Genomic DNA, 18,310 nt, shown 5'->3' on the forward strand with positions numbered 1-18,310 from the left:
AGTATATAGGGACATCTTATAATCTTATATTCATGTAGAAGTCCGAAATAGTATTGATGGAGTGAAAACTGGCCCTCCATCAGGGGATGGAAAAGTGAGAATACATTTTACAATTCTAGTCACCGTACCTGATGCCCCCTATTTGCCTTCCTCTGCTCAGTTTAGCATTGTGTTCCAAGATGGCTACCGTATTGGCATCAACAGTGATGTGGTAAGTCTAAACCTTGCCTTCTTTGTGCTATGGGATAGGAAAGCCAGTGGAGGTGTGGTTTAGAATTATTTCAGCACATGCCCATATTGGAAGCGGGAAAACAGGAAATAAAACCTGAGCCGGTATGCAAACAGAAGGCAGCACATAGGAGAAATGAGAAATGTATAGTTGCTTTTCAGTCCTAGGGTAGAAAGTCACTTTAAAGGGGATGTCCAAGTTTTTCTGCAACTTACGAATCCTCACACCTTGCGCAGCTTACACTTTGGGGATTATCAGATGTCAGTGGCGAGACGGACTGGTCATACTGCCAGCCACATTCCAACTAGTCTTGCACGGCCTTGCTCAATACAAGTTACATGACCTCTTAGTCTCATCGGCAGCACCAGAGAATCCCCACAGCGTGCACTGTTCGTCATGTAAGCCAAGTCTGCAGTCACATAGAGTGGCTGCATATTTTCATGAAAAACCAGGAACACTCCTTTAACTTACACCTCCTTGTCTCCCAATCAATTACAAAACAGTAAACCGTACATCTTTTTTTTAATATTCTTGTTAATTTTTTTGTCTGCAGACCAACTTTAAGCTCTTTTTTTCTAAATAACGGGTTCACATCCACAAATTTAAGACGGTTTTTAAAATATAGTTACCTTTTACATTTTTTTATACTAAACCATACAAGGGCTGAATGACTAAACAGTTTTGACCAAAATCCTGATATATAACAAACAGTTGCACAAAAATGTGGCGACTTTTGACGTTTTTACTCCTGTCTGAGGTGGAGCATAGTCGGAGAGGGTGTGACCGAGCACAGACAGCAAATTTATCATAGTTTATACCACAAAAGTGACTGAAGTACATTTCCTGGTGGTGGCGCACAACAGATGAAAAATGCACTAAATTTGGCACATCCTTCTCCAGGCCAAAACGCCAATCTTGATGAATCAGAGCCTTAGTGACCATGATAAATATTTTAGTTTAATCCATTCTCTAAACATAGTTTAAAACAGTCGGAATAGCTATATCCTTATATATCCAACAATACTCACAGATGCTAGATATAAACACTGCATTAAGTTCCCATAGAGAAGTTTTTCTAAAAGAAAATAAAAATGAATAGCAATTAAATTTTTCCTTTCCTTATAAAATAATCCTTACAATTTTCTTCAGTGTAAAGAGCATTGAACGTTGCTTATTTTTTCTTTCGTTTATTATGTTAATTTTTAATATGTATTGTCAGACTTGAAGACATTTGAAACCTTTTAATACTCAGATCTATTAAAATATTGTAATTTGTTTCATAAATTTTCCCTTCTTGCTCATAAAAGCAGACAAGATAGGATATAAAGGTAACACTGCAAAGGCCCTAGGGAGACTGTCACAAAGAAAACCTCACTTTCTGCTCTATGTCTTGAAGCACGTCACTACAGTGTTTTTGTTGAGTCTTTTCAATGTCTTTTCTCGTGGTCCTTCTGGTATTTCATTTTGTCCGTCCTAAGTAACCAGATCGCACAGCTCCTACGTTACGTTGAAAATCCTGTCCAGTTTTGTCCCCTCTGTTTGCAGCCTGATTTCCCCCGATGTCTGTTAGATTAGTCGCTGAGCTGCTTCACTTTATTTCTGGGCTTTTGCTTCTTATGTGAACAAGGAATGTACTCTCGGCACAAAGTACTGTCACCAGTTGTCCTGGTGGGTACTTTATGCAGTTACGGAAGCACTGTAAATTCACATGAAGGCACGTCTACCCTGAGACCAGATAATGGAGGAACCGATGTATTTCTAGCTCAATACCACCTATATATTGTTGAACTTCTCGAAATTTTTGTCTAATTGTGGTCAACCCATGGTTCTTTATCTAGTTTTTTGGGGGGCAGGAAACTGAAGTTCTTTGTCCCGACAAAATAATGGTCCCAATTCTGGAAACCAAAAATAAATATCAATATTGGAAAGCAAACTTTATAATGGCACCATGTTATCTGGACGTCAGGATCGTGTGATCTAGATGGACTTCTGGTGCCCTCCTCACTATTCGTATGGAAAATTTGAAGACACCGTGATTTGTGCACTTCCGCTTTCTCTTCATGTGCTTTTACAGTACTTACGCTGTTGATGAAGGCCTGTAAGTGTCTTACGTTTTGCTCAATGACGCCAGAACCCTATGGATTTCCCAGATCACTTGATTTTCTCCTTATCTCTGTGTCATTGCAGAAGGTTGCCCGGGACTCTGTAACAGCAACGGAAGATGCACTTTAGACCAAAATGGATGGCACTGTATGTGCCAGCCAGGTTGGAGAGGAGCTGGATGTGATGTAGCCATGGAAACATTGTGTACTGACAGTAAGGACAATGAAGGAGGTAAGATGAAATATCTATTCTATTTTTTTTACATGTATTTACTTTTGATGGGTACCTGACATTTTGTCAGCACACCTCATCGTTATGTGAAATGGATTCTTACAAAAACGAAATTTGCTATTTTTTCAGCTAAATTCAAATCTCACTAGACGCTATGATGTGGGCCTTCCGTGACCTTTTTCTTTTCCGTTTTGCAGTCTAAAACTGATGCTTATAGACACATTTTGAACAAATGCCTCTAAGCTCCATTTTTGTTTTTCAAAGTGATGTGTTCTTATTTTGGTTCCTTTGTATTTGACCCGCCATATGGAGACAATGAGGATTATTATGAATAGTATTGAAGCTCATGTTGATGCCAATGACTTTTAGGACTTTTCGGTTGTTGAAAATGTATTCAGAACGCCAGCAGGTCTGGAGGGGCATGAACCGATGGAGCTAAGAAAGATGCTTATACTATAGGGTAATGCAAAGTAAAGAAGAGTAAGGGGAATCTGTCACTCACTGCTCAATTTATCTTGGATAGAACAATAGAATGAATACTAAACTGCAAATATACCTTACAGTATGCCGAAGTGGAGTATGTGAAACTAGAAAAGTTGCTTGGCAACAAGATATTTCATTAACGGGGATGGCTCAAGTTCTTTAAGAGGTAAAATTGCAAACTTCTTGTAAAAGCAAGCAACTTTGCAATTTACCTTATATTAAAAATTCCCTTCAGGGAGGGCTTCTTAATCTTATAGTGTAAAGTCCGTCGCTTAGGTTATCAGCTAGTGTGCAGTCTCAGAGTAGCTGGTTACCTAGGAAAGGAGTATGCAAAGTGACTCTTCACAGAGGAAGGGGACAAGAACTCTAGCGCCACCTACTGGAAATTGCAATTTTAAAAGTCTTACCCTGGCATGTCACTCTCCATAAGGAAAAACGATACCACTTAGATATATACATCAAAATCAGGACTCGTACTATGCACTGAGGATGGGCAAAACCCCAAAACACATGCCTGCATATTGAGATTCTTGTTTGGCTTTTATCCTAAATCATGTGTCAAGCCTCGTTAAAGGGTCAATATTGACTTTTAGGATTGCTACTTCCTATACGTGGCACTAGAGTTCAAGTCCTCTTCCTCTCTGAAGAGATAATTTGCATATTTAATTTACCAGAGGAGCATTGCAGGGCCTATAAGCATCCTTACCCTGGCATGTCAGGCATGTCACTCTCCAAGGAGAAACGTTACTCTTTAGACTCTAGGAAAGGAGCACACACCATTTTCAGGCTGTATAATTTAGAGTCTGCTTACGGTGCTGTGAAAGTGGCCAGACCGGTGGGTCTGACCATCCTTATTTCCATGCCGCAGAGACAAAGCTGCCACTGCTATTAGCCTGGGAGAGTACACAGTGTAGACCCACACCCATTCTATATGCACCCACATACGGTAACCCAGTACATACACAGAACACAAAAGATGGGTTATTCCCAAATTTGCAAGTTATCCCCTATTCATAAGATGCTATGCAACTGCTGCCCCTCCAGTGATGATGACAAGAGGACTCTATACTCTGACAACTGGGCTCTATAGAATGGAGCAGAAATATACATGCTTGGCTATTTACTGCAGTCCCATAGAAAGTGAACAGAATGTAGGTAGAGCATGCACACCTCTTCTCCATCTAGGAGCTCAGGATTCAGAAGACTTGTCCTCAGGATTAGTGAGAATCTCAGGAGTTGGACCTCTAGACATCACCAAGTTTTTCCATATCCAATGAGTAGGTGATAATTTGCTATTTTAGGACTAACCCTTTAAGATGCCCATAGTTATTAGACCTTAGTTGAAAGAAATGTTTTTCTGGTAAGTGATTAAGCTTTTCTCCTGACCGATCCCTAATTGTTTGAAATGAAGTTGAACCTGTTTTATTTTTTGCCTGATGGTTGGAATAAAGATCTTCCATTCAACAATGTTTGTTAGAAAGAACATCCTCTGAAAGATGGTTTATTAGTGGCCATGGTCCTTGCACACGTATGGACAGTAACGGCCATTGTTCACCTGCACACTGTGCATTTAATGGCATTTCAACCATCAATCTTACCCACAGTAAATGTGTGTGGTCAACTTTAATGACAAGATTCCAATAAGATGATTGATAGAACTAACAGAACACTGTTATCCGTGTTCGTCCTGTTTCCCATCCCAAGAAATGACATCCTTAATTAAAACAATCAATAGTAGGACTCACCCGGACTTGCACATATATCTTTAGTAAAGTTATGTATTATTTAGAAAGAACAACATCCTTATAATCTTTTTATAAACATACTCCATAAAAGTGGAGTACTTTTATTGCATCCTTCCCAGAGGCATTCAAATATTTTGTGCTTTCTCCAGCCACATTTGTAGCTCATACTGTAGACTTTGGCATTTATGCCACTCAAAGGCATTTTGAGCAGGAATATTGCATCTTATTTAAGTAGCCCTTGAGTGCCGTTCGTGATTACAGCTCCGGCTATTTGAAGCTGCGGCTGATTGGATTGTGTTCGGCACGCCAGCATTCCTATGTAAGGAAAGGGATTTATTTATTTCAATTCCAATCTCCTAAGCGCAATTTGCTCCAGCAAAGTATTTCCATGATACATATTGCAGCCGTTCCCAAAACTCCAGGGGGCAGCAAAACTTCCAAGAGATTCACCCAATGACCCGCCATAAGTCAGCAGCTGTGTCTCGACACAATTACTTAAACAAGCGGCTTGTGCTATTGGCGCACATTAAGCACCACTCGACAATCATGAGGGCAAACCTGCTGAGACATTCAGCTGAGAATAGATCCTTGCAAATGTGTAGCAGTATATGCATTTTTCATTTTTATATTGTCCTCACTCTATACATACCTGTGAAGTCCAGGCCGAAGTCTAGATTTTCCTACAAATCTCTGATTATATTGTAGCCAGCGCCTTCTGCTGGGAAATATACAGATCATTAAGATGTTCAATCATCAAAAACATAGAAATTATAGAATCAGATCAATAATCCCTGATCATTTTTTTAATTAATTTTAATTTTTTAATAAACTAATGGATTTTAAGAAGATGCTGCACCGAGCACAACAAGTTGCATTTTGTTGCGGTCAACAGGCGCATCAAAATAACGCATGCGTATGGGTCAGCATACATCCGCATGGCCCACACACCCAGTGTTAAAGATAGGGTATGCAGGACGCATGCAGACGTAGGTGGAGCTGAAGGAAGAGGTGTGGCAGTAGGCGGAGCTTAATAAAGGAAGAAAGAAGGAAGTAGGCTGCCATCCGCAACCCTGCTGAACGCTAGTGTGAATCTAGCCTTACTCATACAGTATAGTGGACTTAACATAGCCACTAGGAGAAATGAAACAGTGATAATGAACTCCCCTCACCAACAAAATATTCGCACTATGTTCAGGACTCCGTTCTGGTTTAGCCATAACATGGTGCATTATTTCAGCCTTAAAGGGTATCTGCTGCAAAGCTATCAGTTTTCTGAATGCTGAGCCTTGTATAACCCCGCCCACACCACTGATTGGCAGCTTTCTGTATAATCTTCCAATCAGTGGTGAGGGGCAGGGTTATACAAAGCTCATGTACATGAAGGACTACATGGAAGCAGGTTTACTTGCATTCTAGTGATAGTGTCCTGTTGATAAAACTGTGAGTTTATCAAAACTACAGCAAGTAGCCCAGTAATTGATACATCGCTGGAATCAAGGTTTCTGTCTCTACATTATGCTGCTCCTAGATTAGGTAACAAAAACTTGGCGAGATAGATTCCCATTCAAATGGTCATACACATCAGACAGCTATTGGTTGACCCTACCCTATGATTTATAATCAGTGTGTGTTCTCTTTGATGAAATGAGAAAAACCACTGCCAGATACAAGGAGTCCCTCATAGTCATCAAATGTGTGGCCTTTCCTGATGAAATGAGTCGGTTCAGCCAATTTTGCTATGGCTGGCTATACCTTGGCCAGAATTGATCCATATAAGGTTAAATGCATCTCTGATTTACCATACACAATGGGATTAGACATCAAAAAACTCTGTTCAAAAACATATATGCTGCATATTATTAAATATCTTAACATAGGGTAATAATCTGTTATGGCTCTCCAACAACCCACCAATTTTGTAAGTCATGAAATGTATTAGCTCAGTTGTTTACATGCAATATAACAACTAGTAGGAAGCTGGATTAGGGTGAAAGCGGGTCCTCTTACATCTTAGTGTTTTGTTGAGCTTTAATGTATAGGCTGTGCATTGAGTGAGAGCAGGCAGCGATTGATTGGAGTATTTATCAGCTGCTGCTTGTGTTATAAATAAATAAATAAACTTAAAAAATGACATGAGTTTCCCTGTATTTTTTATAACCAGCCATGCAAAACTGACAGCTGCAGGCTGCAACCCTCAGCTGTCAACTTCAGCAAGGCTGGTTATCAAGAATAGAGGAGTCCCCACACTGTTTTTTTTTCTAAATTATTTAAATAAATAATTTAAAAAACGGTGTGAGGTCTCTCCCATATTTGACAACCAGCCTTGCGAAAGCAGACAGCTGCATAGATATTGACTCCCCCCAGCCTAAAAAATAGCAGCCAGTAGCCCCCAGAAAAGGCACATCTATTAGATGTCACCTTTGTATTGTCTGGTTACATCAAGCCCATTAGTAATGAAGAGACGTCTATAAGGTGTCTCTGGTACTGTTCTTTTTAGTACCACAAATATCAGGACATATGAAACCAGCCAAAGACATTAGATACTCTCCCCTCTCTCTTCTGTAATTTTTAACACTGAAAGAACTGAGGAACTCTGATGAGTTTATAAAAATTGTTAGAGAGCACTCAGCTACATTGATGAAGGATATACAGACACTTTGCAGAAGCAAAATGGTGGAAAATGTTTTAATGAAGGCTGTTTAGAAACTTATTTAAAGTATTCTTTTTTCCTCTGGCTTGAGCTTCATTTACATAGACTGCAGATTTGCAAATTCCAACCAATTTCCAAACCGAACAATCAGTGGTCACTGTCATGTGCCAACTAAACTCTTGTTCGATTTTCTCTATACGAAAATCAAGAGTGACTGCAGAAATGTAGCTGAAGCTTGCTATTCGATGTTCTATCACATAGCTCTCGCTCTGATGTTATACTGTGGAGCAGTGCTGACCAGTGTTTATGTTCTCATTCCGAGTCGACACGAGAAAAAGATAGCTGAATGTTGCGATTGGCAGCGTATATCGGACGCTACACACCCATACAAGTCTATAAGTGCATGCAAAACATTAGACTGCACTCAGATGTCATCTGAGTGCAGTTCGGTATGCGCCAACTTGCAGAATGGAGAAGATGGAGGAATAAAGTTCTCCATCTTCTTCCCACCTGTGATCTGATTCTTGCATGCGAGAAATCATTAAAATGACACTCAGTTCACGCTTGCAGCAGAGGTTCAGCCAAGGGTCTTTTGCTTCTGATTCTCTCAAATGAGAGAGTCATCGAATGTTACTCACCAGTGTGAGCGAATCCTAAGCTAATCTTTTAATCTTTTGTGTTTGGCCAGCTGACCCTGATCTTCCTTTGTCAGAGAGGAGATAATGGCCCACTGGTTCTGTATAGTTTGGGGGATGACTTATCTTTTTTACATCTTTAGTTTATACTGAGTGTTGCTCAGTGTTCACTGCTAGGAAACATTGCGCCTTCCATAGTATGCTGGTAGCCATTGTGCTTGCAGGAAGAAGCTCTATCGGTAAATCTCCTGCGATGATAGTCCGGTATCCAGCCATAATGCAGCATTGTCTGTGATCTTATAGGCTTTAGTCTCATGTGAACAATCCCCTTACCACAATATGATGTACACTTGTCTTTCAGTCCATCCCAGTGGGGTTAAATAAATGGAGTGTGAACTAGCAGTCAGCCAGAGCAGCTTCACTTGAGCTCAGTTTGGCCGGGGCTAGTGGTTTCTGTTGGTTATACTAGATAATAGAGGCTACTGACGTGCGGAGACAGGATGAGAAATGTTTTCTCCAGTTCTATAGAGCCAGATTCATAACCATCCGTCATTCGCTTGGGCAAGTTGCTGATAAACTCCACACAAAAATAACAAACAGTATGTCCCTGCATCTTGGCTGGTGAAAATGAGATCCTTCCTCTGATTGATGTCAGCAGAGAGGCTTGTAAAAAATGCATTTCCAGCTGATTAGTTCAGAATGTGTCAATCTCATGCAGTTTTTATGACCCACACACTACATGCCAGATGTACATTTGCTTTTTATAAACTAACAAAGATGAATTACTAAATGCTAGTATTTTCCCCTTGGAACCAAACCCTATTTTACCCCGGAGAATAAGGGAACTTTATTTTGTAATAAATCACTGAGTGCGTCTTTATATCCCTTTAGGAGCAGATAGAGAGAGGTATTTCATATTACTTCTTATTAGGAGCCTTGGATTGGGTATAACATATTCAGCTGGTGATATTGTGCCATCAGAGTAGAGAAATGCCGGCGTTATTCCGTCTGACAGATCTTCTGCCGGCACTCAGAAGATGCCTTCTTATATTTCATCTGAGAAGTGCATCGCGGTGATTTCAGAAGTCTGTATTATATAGATTTTTCCAGAGTCTTCATCATGGCGATGAATATAAAGGATGGGTAGCTACATTTCAAAAATTGAGTTTTAGAATAGAAACATTACTAAGCTAAATTAGCGGGCGTGTGACAGCTCTACATCACTCTCGCCGACACCGGCCTGCTGATACCCGTACTGATAACGGTTATTAAACTCCGCACCGTTTCAGCATCTAAATCACATTCTAGCGAGAGTAAGCGTGGAAGATGTGCTACAGCGGCACGGCGTCAGCTTCTGAGCTAGGACTCACCCTACTGCTTCATCTAATTAAATGCAGCTCTCGGAGAACACAGACACTCCAGCAGATCTCTATGTGTGGTGACATCGTCTCAAATAGGCAGAGACGTAACATCAAGTCGACCTATCCCCTCGTATCTTGTCTCTTGATAACGTATGTAAAGGCAGCATAGCGCGCCGCCGGAATCAATTCTCCGACAAATGATGACTTCTTTTTCTAGCTTCATAGAGTTGGCTGTAGCTCAACGTTGAAGGTGTTAGTAAAGTAAAGACGATATAATCCTGATGAGTGTGAATTCAATCAAGATGCTTTCTTCTGGCAGATGGCTTAATCGACTGCATGGACCCAGACTGCTGCTTGCAGAGCGCCTGCCAGAATCAGCCGTACTGCCGAGGCCTACCTGATCCACAGGACATTATCAGCCAGAGCCAGCAGTCACCGTCCCAGCAGGCTGCCAGGTCTTTCTTCGATAGGATCGGCTTCCTCATAGGACCTGACAGCACCCATGTCGTACCCGGAGACAACCCCTTCAATAAAAGGTAAAGCTGTCATCAATGCTAAAAATGGAACACCAAGGGTCTGCTACGTGATGGGGAAATGATTTTCGGCTCCTTCATGCTTTTATATAAAAAAAAGAGCAAAATCACCCACTTCTTTGTCAGTAAGTTTACTAGCGTCTTCTAATTGTGCATATATTAGCTGACTTGTGAGTTTTAAATATTAAACCATTTACCTTAAGCCAAGAAGCAATTATAGAGAATGGAAAAAAAATGAAAATAATGTGAGTAAATGCAGTGAACTAATCCCTTCATTGCACATTGAAGTGCAATAAATCACAGAAACATAGACATTAGCTAATTCTTCATAGTCTGACAGCGGGGGACGCATTTAAAATTGGTGCTAGCGGCAAAGCAATAGGGATTGCAAATGTACCTGGTTGGAGCCGTACAGTGTGTGACTGCTGTCCGGGGATATAAGTTGTTGTGAGCATCACACAATGATGCAATCACATACATAATGCTGATCTGCGGTCTCCAGCCTCTGGCGGAGGGAGGATTCTGGGAGTCAGAGTCTTGAATGGGATCAGGTCTGTGAATGGATGTAAAAGTTATCAAATCCGAGAACGAAAACCTTTCACAATGAGGCTGCGTTCACACACAGCAGTCACGCAGCGGCTGAAAACCTCAGCAGCCTGGTGCCTCTGCTGTCTTTTATTGTTTCCTTGCACAATCATTTTATCTTGAAAGGAAACAGCTGTTTCTCTGCAAAAGTGATGGTGCAAGAAACAACGGAAATATGGCATCAACCAGTGGCGTAACTAGAGTCCTACAGGTCCCAGGGCAAAATTTGGACTTGGTTTCCCTTTCAGCATGTTGTTCAGATGCGGGGGTCCTAATGACATTGATATAGTCTGTGCTGCCCCCCATAAAAACAATATATAAATATGCCAGAAAAAAACGGCAATCAGATAATTTTCTAAATAATGCTTATAAATAATTCAGTCATATGGTTACTAAGTAGCAAATATTACCCCCATACTATTACTATACAAAGATCAATAAGATCACAATACACAAGGATAATAATGTCACCACTCCATGACCTTATATTACCACCACGTAGTGTCTGAATATTACCATCATCCTGTTACTACACAAAACCCATTATACAGAGACCAACATGCCAATAATGCCACATAAATAATGTACTCCTATATGCCTCCCATACATTTATGATGTCCTCCTATATGGCCCACATAAGTTAAACATGTTCCTCTAGGTTGCCCCATACATTAAATACTGTTCCCTTATATACCCTATGTGGCTTCCATCTAGACGTAATGCCCCCTTTGGGCCACTGCTCTTCACCCCTATCCCAACAATCATGTGACATTGTTAAGCCATGTGACAGCTGCATCCAATCAGCGATCACTAACTGACTGCTTCCTTTCAGTCAGAATAGTAAAGGCTGATCGGCTGTAAGACTAAAGGCCCTAATTCATCAAGGCCGGCGTTATTCCCACTGATCTTGATGAGAGGACGTGTTGGAGTCAGACTCTCCTAATTCATTAAGGGGTGCACACCATTTAATGAATCAGGCTCGTCTGTGAAGTGGCGGGCGCTTTGCTGCAAATCTAAAGGAAATATGCTGTACTTCATACAACAGTTTTGCAGGTTGCAATACCTTCCGTCCTTGGAGAGACCTATGTACCTTTTCATCCTGAGCTGCTTGGTTGATGAAAACAGGACTACTATGGGCAGAGAGGCAACCTTGAAGGCCTCATCCAGTACACGTTACCTATTTAGGACATCAATTGTCACCCCATATGTTGCCATTGTAGGACACTAAGATAACTAAGAATTGGATTAAAAAAAAAACATTAAAAGGCAAATTTAATCAGGTAATTATTTTAAGAGTTTTTATAATCTCACAAAGTGATGGCGCATTGGTAGGGGTCTGACCCTTGAAACCATAATGATTCTGAAATCGAAGGAGGTTGAAGACTAGTTTAGCATCTTGCCCGTTGCATTGTTTTTTCATGATCATTGCCCCTAGTCATTTGACTATTCATGGAATTGCAGCACAACGTTAATTACTTCAAAGGGGCAGGCTGCAGATTCCTGCACAGAGTGATGGACAGGAGCGCCGCTATGCAGGGAAAAAGAAGGACCAGTAGCACCACAACCTCAGGAATGCAACTTTATTCCCAGGAACAGTTTGCGCCTCAGAGGTCGGACCCTGTTGATCATGAAATGAAGGTATATTCCAGCAGTGTACCATCACCCAATGAGGTGGAAAAATCCCTATGGTGAAATTTTCGACCTCTTCCGTTCATTGTTCTCTATACAACCTGGTGTAATATACCTCTTTCCACTATTTCTCCTTTCAGTGTGCTAGGAAATGTCATATCTGCTCCTAATTATGCATTTTTATACCACAAGAAAATAATTACAACTCAGCGTGTCCCAAGAGTACACATTATTTATATACCTGCAGCCGTCTTTGATTTTTTTTTTAGGTGCTACTTCATTTTATGCACCCTGCAAGAAGTTTCACGCGCTGTTTATTCAAATTCCGCCCATCCTCCTCATTCAATCTGCTCTTCACACGTATTTTTCAAAGTCTGCTTGGAAACATCTTCCCATTTTACTTCTATTGTTTATTTCAACACATTTAGTTCCAGATGTCCTTGCAGTGCATTGAATTCCATTTTCGGCCTCTCTACCTTCTCGAGGTGCTAATGACATCAGTCTGATATATTCTGAATGTGAAAAATCCAATATGTGCAATGCCGAATGCATACTTTCAGAACCGTGATGGAATTGTCTCTGAATATTCCTAAGTACCGCAGTTATTTTCCGAAGTCTTTTTTTTCATGCCTTTTTTTTTCCATTTTATTAATACAAATTGTAAAGAAAACATTCATTATGAAACTCTGATTTCATAATCCGCCTGACTGGTATTTTACTGAAGCGGTAATGATGTGAAATCCAAGCGGTAACTGAGAGCAGGTGCCTTGTGTCCTGCTGAGTGAAGGAAGATGATTTACACTAGAACTCCTGGGTCTAAGGTAATTTAACAGTATTAATGCAGTTAGGCACAGCAGTTGATTAAAAGTTGTTGCACAAATGTTCCTTATTGCCCCCTCTAAATCTTCTCGCTTCCCGTTCCCAGCAGATGTACCAATTGCCGCAAAATTAATTGGAAAGAATACTTTTCTCCATGCAAGTGCCAGATATTTGACATGTCGAAAGCTTGAAGGTTTATTCGTCTGCGAGAGCTTTTATAGCTACTGTAAATGAATGGACTAATCATTTAGTACCTTGCCGTTCATTAGATAATATTAGGTCCTTTAGAGAAATAATTCTGCCGACTTACATCTGCATTACTTGTCAACGTGCGGTAGGCTCTTCCTTGTGCCGAAGACGTGGCTGGAGATGTCTCTTTATTGGTGGGTTAATCATGAGCGGTTGGTTGTCACTGGTGACAGTTTACTGTATTGTGCTGTACTTTTAGCATTTATGGGGTATAGACTGAAAGACGACGTACCGGATGATGAGTTACTGAATGCGTGTACTGTGTGTTACTGATATTAGTCATGTAAGGCGCCCAAGGCATCTAAGGATCCCTCAACTTCACCCATTAGCTCACTGCAATGATTCAAAAGTGGCATGTGTCTTACGAATTAATAAAAAAATCAATCACAGACATTTTAAGGATCCTTGTAAGTTCCTTTAAAAAACATTTAGCAAAGGTGAGGAATATGATCTATTTTCCATTAGAATGCTAGTGTCTAATATGTTCCTTGAGGGGGTTGTCCACTAGTGAAAAGCCCCTTGGCAATAGCCCCAGGGTGCAGCATAAAAGACCAGTGGCATTCTTTCAATCTCTGAACACTATTCTTCCACTTAGACGCAACTGTAAAGGCTGCAGCCAGTCAGTAACAGCTGATTGTCTGCAGCGGGTGCACAGTATTGTTTCTGACAGGTGATTAGCATGGCACACAGCACTTAGAGTGGAGGAACAGTGCTGGTCATGGAGTTAGGGTTATAGTTTTTTTTATGCTGCACTCTGGGATTCTTAATCAGGAGTTGTGTAATAGTGGGCAACCATCTCAAAGATACAGACATCTTTAGGCCAATTATTGATTACTTAAAGGGTCATGGGCAGCATTTATCAGATACTGGCTGCATGATTTCAGTCATATGTTTCTCCGCAGGTCTCTCCCTGCATGTATGTGTAAGTAGAGACCTGTCACTCCAGGCCAGCAGGCGGGGAGAAGCCGCTGGTGACCCGCCTGTCCGACTAGTCTCCCATGCGTTTAAGCCCAAAACAACTTTTAAACTGCACTGCTACATGTGTGGCTGAAATCATGCAGTCAGTATATTATACATGCTGCCCATAGATTGCAGTTCCCTTCAAAGACATATATTTTGGCTAAAAATAATTTTAACACTTGTTCAAAAAAATGCAATTATCGTCTACAGCCTTTTTACTTTACTGTACATAGCAATGTGCAAAATGACTTTCCAGTGAATCTGTCAGTGAGAGTAGTCTGATGGCAAAGTTTGTAACTCTTAGGGTACGTTCCCACATTCAGGAATCGCTGTGGGTTGGACGCTGTGTACTTATTCAGAGTCAAACCCGCAGTGGTCAGATGTTACAGCATAGTGGATAGGATTTCTAGAAATCCAAAAGAAGAAAAGTGTCCAGCTCAACCGATTTCGTGAAGATAAAAATTTCTTTATTCACAAAACTTGCAACATAGAGGACAAAATCTTCAGCACAATACCAAATGGGTATGAATCTCGACGCATTTCTGGAGACTAAGCTCCCTTAATCAAGAAGTCATGATTAAGGGAGCTTAGTCTCCAGAAACGCGTCAAGATTTTGTGAACACATGTGGATGATACGCTGCTTCCAAAGCGCTGCTACATCTGGAACATGGGCACATAGCCTCATGTTTCTTATCCTGAACTCCTTTAAATTGATTTATGACCACATCAAAGTAAAGATCAGCTTTGATATGGTCATAATCAGCCTAAAACAAAAGAAAATAGCTTTTCTAAAAACTCTTGGTAAAGGCTCCCTTGCTTGGACCTATCCATTTAGCAGAAGGATTAACTTCCTTGGGCCTATAATAAAAGCTATACATCATAACCCCAATGATGCCATAAGCCACCTTATACAGTGACATCTTGCTGTATAATAAAATATAACTTTACTTCATGAGGTAGCCCAATCTATCAGATAACAGGATACAGTATGATAGTGTAAATATTTTTTTTTGCCAAAAATGTTCATTTATAATGCCGAGGAGCCTTTTTGCCCTAGTTTATATGGCACCAGATGCCAAGTGTAGTGTGTGCTCCCATACACTATTGGAACCTGAGCATGGCACACAACAATTACAACTTAATTAGTCTGTGCTCACCAGTGTTCACATAGCTAACCAACTTGACAAGGAGATGCAAGAGTTAACTGCTGTCGAACCCAACTTTTGTAGGCTTTGACTGACGTTGAGCGTTAGAGGCGTTCATGTCGGTGAAATGATGAAGAAAAAAAGTTTCTTGGAGATATTTTAAAGTTTCAGAAAATCCTGCAGTTCCAAGAATATTCTATGAGATTTTTTCAAATGCAAATGTAGTATTGTGGTTACATTGTAAGGTTTTTATCCCTGGAAACAATGTTTCAGGCCCTTCAGCGCTGAATAGAAGATAAAAGGTTAATGCAGAAAAGGTTACTTCAGCAGAAAGATTTTATTGTGTTTTTGTGCTCCAGCTAGAGGTGCTCACCATTGGGCAGCTTTATGATGCAGGAACTTTACACTGAACCACCTGAGGTAGTGAAGCGGAGAATTATGCCATGAATCACATCTCGGAAGCAAGTGTGTACATAACCTGAAGTCTTCTGTTCTCTCTCCCCGCAGCCTTGCATCTGTAATTCGAGGCCAGGTTCTCACAGCTGATGGAACACCGCTCATTGGAGTCAATGTGTCATTTCTGCATTACCCGAACTATGGCTACACGATCACACGCCAAGATGGAATGTGAGTGCATATGCTCATAAATTACAGGGAGTGCACATAATAAAAGTAGGAAATGTCACGTTTTATTGCATTGCTCTTTCATTTACAGGAAAGCTTTTTATTATATAATTATTAGGAGCCCATACGATGGCAGACACCTTCAAAGTTTGTGTTCTCTTTTATATAAAACTATATGCAGAAATGAGTAACTGTATATTAAATCATATGTACTAGTCTGATCAGCAGATTTCTACCCAATCAGTAAAACGTTACATGTGCTCATGACTGTTCCTCTTCTTTATTCGGCACATGATTCTCCTGGTAGGCCGCAGTTTGTTTTCCACAAATGCGTTCTTCTCCTTCCTGCCTTTTGCCTTTTGTTCTTCTTCATCGAGTAGTATATATAGGGAAGGCACAGCTTTAAAGTTAACCGGGTAGAAAGGCAAAATGAGCAATTGTAACTACACAGTGCTATATAATATGATGACTGCAATATATTACGAGGATGAACATTTGGATGGGAGGAGGAGGGCTATTTTAAATAGAATATCGTCAGTTCAAGTGAGTATCAATGACAATAGTATTTTTACTTTTTTATACTTTACTATGTACAGTAGATTTGTATCAATATTGGAAAGGTTGTTCCCACAGTACGTAGGTCTATCTGGCCCTATCTGTGCATACTGTCTTTCACATTTCTATTTGTAGTTGCTAACTAAGGAGTTGTGAATGTTCAATGATCCCAAAGGACATGTGTATGAGTGGACTTCATGGGGATAATGTTGTGCGGATTGAAATTAGGAAACAGTTGGAGAGACCTGGGGAAGCACTATAGACGATCCGTGAAATATAGTGATAACATATGGTTATAGTAAAGCAGAGATACTCCAATAGTGGTCGGTGGTCCAAATATGGACCAGGAAAGGAAGCTGTCTAGGCTCCTTCTGATCGAGTACAGTAATTTAGAAGAGTGAGGGAAGAAGCTGGTGGATAGACCAAAGGTGCAGGTTTGTAAAATGTCCTGATTGAGTGAGAGGCAGACAGGAGTTGATGAAAGCACAGGCAGGCGTCAGCAGGTAGCGCCAATGCTCACAGAGGGAGCAGCAGAAAGGAAGCAGCTGAGGTAAGCACTGTGAAAGGTATCAGTGTACCCCCCTTGGCTATGAACCATGAACACCCAGCCACTACTCATTTTAGCTTGCTGGGACACAGGTCAATTTGTGACCCATTATGGCCTATTGACATCATGTTAGTGTCGTAGGTTTAGTGTATACAAAGGGATATGGACCATATGTGGTCAAATTTATCCATAGGGCTCCATTCAAGAGCTAGGTGCCAAAAAATGTATTTTTCACCTACATTGGACCCGTAAACTTTAGTATACCTTTTTGTATAGAAGTGTTGTTGAATAGGGTTCTTTTTAGTATGAGCGACATATGCAACAGTATGATACTGCCGGAGGTTCACATGAGGCATTACTGTATATCAATGGACTCCTTGATGTTACAGTTTTGCAAATATTAATAGCCTTTTTATTGGAATGCTGTAGCATGATGTGAATAAGCATTTAATCCAATCCTTACTTGTTGGTGCTGAGCTCAAATGTTCACCTATAAGGTGACTGGATCTTTGCTAAAAGTAGCACCGTAGCGTAGAAGTGTGCTATTCTGCCGATACATATCCATTTCAAAGAAAGAAAAAACTGTCAAGAGTATATTAGGTCACAATATGCATTAACACCATTGATTTAACACAGCACAAAACAACGCAGAAAACATAAAAAATACCATATAAACAACAGTGTTAGAAAAGAACTCAGTCGACATTCATGAATACAAAGCCTCATTTTCTGGTGACGTTAAAGATAAGTCCTTTGGGTCCCATAATATTGTTATGGGTTTAAAATTATCCATTCATTTATATACATATTTGATATTTCCTTCCGCAACATCATTGATTCTGCATCCGTATTTAATTATATGTCACATTTTGATACATGTATTCAATTTAGCATTGCTAGTGAGCCCTGCGTTATCCGTGGTTCAAAATATACGATCACAAATCCTACCCTCAGGCTGTTTCAAAGTCCCCAGGCTCTTGTTTATGTGGGTCTATTCTTGAGGTTTGCAAATCCGTTCTGCAACCTGGCTAGTTCCTGGGTATAATGGCACCGCATCCTTTTTTATGTCTCTAGGCTAGAACGAGGATGATAGGAATAGCTAAGTACTAAATTAGAAAATTTGCTGAGATGCTTGTGGTTCTGGGAGCCCTCCGCCAGATGGGATGGAATGAAGTTGGACCATTGTGGCCTGCAAACTACATGTGTGATGTGGTTTTCATGTTGATA

At 40.5% G+C, this 18,310-nt stretch overlaps 1 protein-coding gene across 10 annotated transcripts in view; it reads left to right on the forward strand.

Annotated features, from left to right (window-relative positions):
* The window catches only part of TENM3 (teneurin transmembrane protein 3), a 1,679,324-nt gene that overhangs the window by 1,499,127 nt on the left and 161,887 nt on the right, over positions 1–18,310 (forward strand). For all 10 annotated transcript variants that reach the window (XM_073577886.1, XM_073577891.1, XM_073577894.1 and 7 more), the window contains 3 exons: positions 2,417–2,563; positions 9,757–9,973; positions 15,865–15,984. In XM_073577886.1, the coding sequence (XP_073433987.1) occupies positions 2,417–2,563; positions 9,757–9,973; positions 15,865–15,984 (484 nt within the window). The remainder of the gene's footprint in view (positions 1–2,416; positions 2,564–9,756; positions 9,974–15,864; positions 15,985–18,310) is intronic.

Source organism: Dendrobates tinctorius, unplaced genomic scaffold (genome assembly GCF_039654945.1).
Source record: "Dendrobates tinctorius isolate UK_male_01 unplaced genomic scaffold, ASM3965494v1 ptg000008l, whole genome shotgun sequence".
NCBI classification, from domain to species: Eukaryota; Metazoa; Chordata; class Amphibia; order Anura; family Dendrobatidae; genus Dendrobates; species Dendrobates tinctorius.